The 7035-nt window shown below is 37.5% G+C and overlaps 1 protein-coding gene across 1 annotated transcript; it reads right to left on the bottom strand.

The window, feature by feature from the left end:
• Positions 1-1547: 1547 nt before the first annotated feature.
• On the bottom strand, positions 1548-2580 carry LOC109194789 (apolipoprotein B-100). The gene is made up of 3 exons (XM_019345599.2): positions 2547-2580; positions 2126-2202; positions 1548-2036 (listed from the first exon to the last, which is right to left on the bottom strand). Exons 1-3 carry the CDS (start codon positions 2551-2553, stop codon positions 1755-1757), a joined length of 366 nt encoding a protein of 121 aa, XP_019201144.1. The 5' UTR covers positions 2554-2580; the 3' UTR covers positions 1548-1754.
• Between the last annotated feature and the right edge of the window lie 4455 nt (positions 2581-7035).

Genomic DNA, 7035 nt, shown 5'->3' with positions numbered 1-7035 from the left:
ACAACCCTGTGGGCTTCAAGCTTTTCATGTTACTTATTTATGTCTAAAATGCATTTTTTTTCCCACTTTAACACAAAATTCAATTACTGAAACATGTTAAGAATTAAAAAATGTTGTGAGTGACTAATATATAAATTACCTATATTTTTTACAATAAGTATCGAAAAGACAAATGCCCAGTCTATTTTTGTTTCTCATTAATTCAACAACATATGAGCTATCACAGCCTTGTCGCTCTGTTTTTACATATTTTGTGACAAAAAGGTCCCAGTGACCCCCTCTGGTTGGAAATAGACATTACATTTGTGCATCTGTAGGTTTGAGTTCCAAAATATCCTTCAAGTCAGTATCACTGTTGGATTTTTATCCTTCCTTCACAGAAGAGAACTTTCCAGACATAAGGAGATATGCTTAGAAGATGTTGGTTCTCCTTGGATCTACCTTCATATGCAGAGGTGAGAAATAGTACAAATACTTCATGTGCTGGAAGAAAAAAATAGAACAAGCAAAAAGAGAACAACACAGTAGGGAGATCACAGCAACAACCTAGATAAGTATAAGAAACAATAAATAATAAATACTGAATGCTACTAAGCAGCACACAAGACCGACAATGCAACGTATGCTTTGAGGCAGCAGCCAAGAAAGATATAGTCTGTGTCTGTGAACACACACTAGTGGGTGTCGGGAGCCATAGCCCTGGCCCCCAGGACATGAAGCAGGCATGGAGGAGATCCAGGCCCCAGACACCTAGAGGCCCCCCAGAGAGAGCAAGAGCCCATGGAGGACCACCAGAGGGGCCCTGATTTTCAAATTAATGCACACACAGTGCGATAAAGTTGGTCTCAAGGTTGAACATGAAAACAATCCTTAGTGGTTTTCACGTGTTGATATCCTCAAAGGCATTCATTAAACTACATAACTGATAATTCTGTCAATATTTAATTTTTTAGACAGCTTGAGCATTTTCTTATTTTGGAATTTATTATGTTGATCTTACTCACGAGACCCTGAATTATTTTCCAAATGAAATCAGTGCCAGTGTGAATCTGCCTAAGAATGTAGTTCACTAGTTCCTCAATATAAGCTTTGAAGTCAATGGATGAAAAGAGCCTCTTTAGCTCAGCAGCAAGTTTTTTCAAGTTATTAGTGTTACATTTTATACAACCAAAATCTATTAGTAGATTTGTAAAGTACATTACCAAAACATTATAAAAGAAACAAAGTCACAAACCGCAAATAAATCCTTCAAATAAAAACAGCTCCTCATTTTAACTACTAAGTTAATTTTAAATTTATCAGTGATCTTCAGTGTGTAGCTTCAAGCTTTGGAATTTTATTTGTGGAGGTTATTTTAATGTCCAACTTAGCCAAAAGCCACAGAGGCCTCTTTGTCAAGTTGTTTTTCATCTGTTGAAACCTCAGCTCTACCAAACAGAGGAATAGACACAGTGAAGCTCTCAGGAATAACAATCTCTGGGATGGGAATCTTCATGGAGGAGATTTCCAGTCCATACTGGTTTAGAGACAGGTCTGGAGTGGTCAAAGCTGGTGGGGAGTTAAGTTGGCTTTCCTCCAAGAGGCATACGGAAATAAGCATTGTTTATGTTGTTGAGGTCTAAAAATTAGATTGTTTAAATATTTACCATGAAGTTTAATGCACTTAAGTATTCAGGAATAGTGTCTCTGGTAGGAAAATCTGCTTTCTTACTTGGCACGACCAACCAGGACGCACTGAGAAACATTTTTGTTTATTAAATCAAGAGAGATGGAGTGAGTTCATCTGCCCTTTGTGTTTCCATCCACAACACCCAGCCTCCAGCCTTCACATTGTAGTCAGGGATCTGGATGTCAGCAGTGATAACATGCCTCCTTCTGTTGTATTTCATGACTGCTCTTGTGATCTTGGCATGGAGGCCACTCTCATGGAAAACATTCGTTTGCATTTCTAATCCAGAGTTGACATATTCAGGGCTGTGAGAAACCATCTGAGTTACAAACTCAATACCAGCAGAGGGCATGAAAGTCACTTTAATCTATATGGAAACAGGAACAGAAGTTAACACCTGTGATGATGTGGTGAAAAAATGACAGGTGACATTTAAACATATTTATGGAGAATTACCATGTCACGAGCAATCCTCAGTCCACCCTTGATACCGGGTGTAAAAGTACCAGAGAGTGCAATCCTCAGAGGCACACCTGTGACAGTAGGCAGGAAGAACTCATTGTCCATGAAGATGTAGTGGGCAAAGATTGTGTTGTCAGCTTTTATTATCAGTGCTCTCATTAACACATAAGATATTTATGTCATCAACAACTGATTGCTTACTGCTGTATCCTTTAACTTACATAAGCTGGGAATATTTTGCAAAATAGGAAAAACGAAAACAGAAATAGGAAAAAACACAAGGAAAGTGTTTCTGGGGAGACAATAACCCGACCGACCAGTTGCAGGAACCCAAAACATGCTAGGTGTGTTTTATCAAGATTCATATAATACTGATGACAGATTTTTAGGCTAATAGTTAGGCTAACACACTTACCTCTCATCTTTTCTTTCCCCACAAAACCGATAGATCCTCCACTTCTTTTAAGTGTCTCCCAGCGCAATTCTTAGCATATTTTGGTTCCTGCAACTGGTCCATCGGGTTATTGTCTCCCCAGAAACACTTCCCTTGTACTCTTGGAAATCTGTTTTTTCCTTTTTCTGTTTTCCTTTTTCCTATTTCTTTTGTCTTTTTTCCTAATTCCATTGTCGTTTTTCCTATTTCTGTTTTGTTTTTTCCTATTTCCGTTGTCATTTTTCCTATTTCCGTTGTCGTTTTTCCTATTTCTGTTTTGTTTTTTCCTATTTCCGTTGTCTTTTTTCCTAATTCCGTTGTCGTTTTTCCTATTTCTGTTTTGTTTTTTCTTATTTCTGTTGTCTTTTTTCCTAATTCTATTGTCGTTTTTCCTATTTCTGTTTTGTTTTTTCCTGTTTCTGTTTTCCTTTTTCCTATTTCCGTTGTCTTTTTTCCTAATTCCGTTGTTGTTTTTCCTATTTCTGTTTGGTTTTTTCCTGTTTCCGTTGTCATTTTTCCTATTTCCGTTGTCGTTTTTCCTATTTCTGTTTTGTTTTTTCCTATTTCCGTTGTCTTTTTTCCTAATTCCGTTGTCGTTTTTCCTATTTCTGTTTTGTTTTTTCTTATTTCCGTTGTCTTTTTTCCTAATTCTATTGTTGTTCTTCCTATTTCTGTTTTGTTTTTTCCTGTTTCCGTTGTCTTTTTTCCTAATTCCATTGTAGTTTTTCCTATTTCTGTTTCCTTTTTTCCTAATTCCGTTGTTGTTTTTCCTATTTCTGTTTTCTTTTTTCCTATTTCCGTTGTGTTTTGTGTGCTTTTGCAGCGTTTTTCTTATTGCTGGTGTTTTCTTAAGTTGCAGTCCGTTTGGCCTCTTGCGGCCACCGTATGTCCATCTTTAAAGCAGGGATTCAAAGGTTCCAAAATTTGATGTTCGAATAGGGTCTACAGTCCTGTTTGTGGTGCAGAAGGCACATTTAATAAGAATCTGTGGGGTGAACAGAAGATAAACGTTCATGTCAGAATACCATCAAATCTGGAGTAGCTTGAGAGATTCGCCAAAGAAGAAGGGGCTCGGACTGCTCTGGAGACGTGTGCGAGACTTGTTGAAAACTAGAACAAATGACTGCAGATTGTTATCCAGCAAAAAGAATGGGGGGAGGGGTGGATAATTTTGTCCTCATCTGTAGCTGAATCTAAACTTTAAGTAATGGAATGTTGCAGTATATATAATCAGTAACCATTCATGTAGGACAGGCCTTGAGTCCTGGTGTCCTACAGGTTTTAGATGTGTCCTTGATCCAACACAGCTGATTCAAATGGTTAAATTACCTCCTCAAAAATGTCCTGAAGTTCTTCAGAGGCTTGGTAACGAACTAATCATGTGATTCAGGTGTGTTGACCCAGGGTGATATCTAAAACCTGCAGGACACTGGCCCTCGAGGCCTGGAGTTGCCCACCCCTGCTGTAGGACAAAATCTATCACATACTAGGGAATATAGAAAAGATTATAAAAGATTCCCATGTGGAAGAATTTCTGCATTACTAGCATGAAAACCAAAAGGGAGAAATATTAAGAAAATTATAGGGCCAAGTATTATATATGCTTCACATTCACAGTGACTGATATAGGATTTTGAAAACTGATTCCAAACACAGATATTTAGCAATTTAAAAATCTGGTATATTGACTGATATACTGACACACTCTTCCTGGACCTGCTTGGATCAGTTGGTAATTGTCTTTGATGTGTTTTAAACATCTGCTGCCAACTGGGAAGTTGCAGTTCTTTGGTGGACAAAGATTACAACATCGAAACTTATAACATAGTTGAAGGGTGCATAAATAATAAGGGTGCATCTAGAACCCTGTTAGCAAGTCTCCAGGTTTCCTGTATTGCCTGAATGGCTGCAGGGCATTGCGAGGTGAATTGGTTGCCATTAGAGGTATCAACATGTCTCAAAATGTGCAACTTTACATCAAAGATTTCTCTGTTTGCACTTTACGTTCCATTTTCACATTTTCACTACTGCTTAGCGAACAGTTAGCCGGTATTTTCAGACAAGAAATCACATATAGTGGCTGCATTGAACACTGCCTGAAGTTGGCTCTGCTGCATGTTTCTTCCTGTTAAAAGGGAGCTTTTATTTCTGACTATCGCCAAGAAGTTTAAATCAAATTCTGAATTTAACAGGTAGCCAGTGACAAGAAGCTGATATGGGATAAATATGGTCTCTCCGTCTAGTCCCTTTCTAGTCTCTTTTTACGCTCACTACAGTATTCTTGATCAATTGAGGGCTTTTTAAGAAACTTTTAGAAAAACCCGAAATACAGGTGTTAAGCCCAGAAGTAATAAATGCATGAATTAATGACGTTTAACAAATCCAGAAACAGACCCCCTCTCAGTGACAATCAACTTTCCACTGTGTTTCACATTTCCAAATCTGAGAATACTCAAAGCACACGATGAAGAGGAGTGGCAGAAATCCTTCATTAGCGATTATAAAGATAATTAAAGTTTGAATTTATTCGAAAACCCTATTCTTTGTCTTCTCCACCATGATTGGAAAAGTAAAAAAAACTGTTTTAGTTGTTGCATCCTCAGAGTTTAAAGTCTAATCACATAAAGACCTGGATTACGTCTAATCTCCTGCTCCTAATTTAAGATAAAACTGAGGTTATTCGCCAAAAAAATCTCAGGAACATGATATCTAACCAGAGACTTACTCCGGATGTTATAACCCTGGTCGGTTACCTCGGCAGGAATTTTGGAAATACCTGCAACTAAGACATTTGATGGTTAATACATTTGGCTCATCCACAAAGTTCCCTTTAAGCTGCGACTTTCTGGAGGAAATCAAAAAAATCTTCGGGCGTGGACAAGAGACATCAGCTTATTACAAAATGCTTTTATTAGCTTCCGATCCTAACACACTGTCCCTCAAAAGAACCTGGGAAATGGACTTAAATCTCAGCTTTACAGTGGAGGAATGGACTGGCATTTTTAGGAATCTGAAAAAAACGTCACGTGAACTGCGTTCAAGATTGGTTCAATTTAAGATTTTAAATAGAGTTTACTGGACACCCTCACGGTTGCACACGGTGGGTCTAGCGACTGACGATGTATGCTGGAAGTGCCAGCAGGATAGTGGCACACTTTTACATTTGCTTTGGGGGTGCTCCAAAGTCCAAGATTATTGGATTCATATTCACACTGTAGTAGAGAAGGTTGTAGGCCAAGGGGTCCCATTTATGAATAGTCTTTATGTATTAGGAGACCCTTCAGCTTTGAGTCACTTACCCACTCCTCTTGCTCATTGGGTACAAACGGCTATTATGCTGGGGAGGAAGCTGTTGGTGAAAGAGTGGAAGGCCTCATCGACTCCTACCTTCTCTCAATGGTATATTTCTTTGGGACAAGTGGCAGCTTACGAAAAATTATCATATAGGCTGCTAAATAGACTGGACGACTATAATGATAAATGGGCCAACTACCTTTCATATACAGGTCAGTGACGTATCCGGCTAAAGTAGTTAAGGTCGGACTAAATATGATACCTGTAATTGGGTCTATGTGAAATATTGGCATCATTGTGTATTTACGTTATTTTGGATTTTGGTTTTTTGGATGAGAATATGTATTGATTCTTAATTTCTTTTGTTGTTGTGACTGGGAATGTCCATTCTGTTATCTTCTGGGTTTTTTTGTGTGTGTGTGTGTGTTTTTTTTGTTATTTTGTTGTTGGTTTTTTTTTATATTAAAATCTAATAAAGTTTGAGTCATAACCCTGGTCGGTTTCTGCTGATGGGTTCTTGTGTTAAAAGGGAGTATTCATCCACACTGTCGCCACCGTACTCGCTCATAGGGGGTTGTGTAATTATTTGGGGTTTCTTTCTAATATTGTAGGGTCTTTACGTTACAATAAAAAGTGCACTGAGGTGACTGTGGTTGTGAACTGGTGCTATATAAATAAAATTTCCAGTTTAGACATAAGTCTGTCTTTAATCCACTTGTTCAAGTCCAGAACATTGAGAATATGGAGAAAGAAAAACTTTCTGACAAACTGAAGATGAAGTAATTAAACTACAAGTAAAATAGCAATGAATAAAATGAAAGTCTTTGAAATTTTGCGATAGCTTGCACATTTTGTTCCTAGTTGTTTTTGGAAATGCTGATTAAACACTGATAAAATGTTCATATTCTTACAGTTCATTTCACATTCAATTAACACCTCAGCTTTAGAAATTCATGTAAAGCTTTGTCCTGATCTCCATATCTGAAACTAATGTTGCATCTGAAGAGATTACAAGATATAAATATTTATTCCAACTTCAGTGACATTCTCGGACAATTCTGATGATCACTCATGTAAGATACAATTTAACATGAGTTTTGTGTAGTTTGACAGTTTTCCTAATTAATTAAGTTCAGATGTAAATAAAAAAATCACAAAGCAATAAATCAGACATTTA

The sequence above is a fragment of the Oreochromis niloticus genome, linkage group LG15 (genome assembly GCF_001858045.2).
Source record: "Oreochromis niloticus isolate F11D_XX linkage group LG15, O_niloticus_UMD_NMBU, whole genome shotgun sequence".
Taxonomy (NCBI): Eukaryota; Metazoa; Chordata; class Actinopteri; order Cichliformes; family Cichlidae; genus Oreochromis; species Oreochromis niloticus.
This window is presented reverse-complemented; position numbering and strand designations above follow the sequence as displayed.

Bases quoted from the DNA above. Each gene is read 5' to 3' on its own strand.
- LOC109194789 (XM_019345599.2), bottom strand. The intron at 2,037-2,125 runs GTAATTCTCCAT...GTTTCCATATAG, and splicing joins TGAGGATTGCTCGTGACATG to ATTAAAGTGACTTTCATGCC.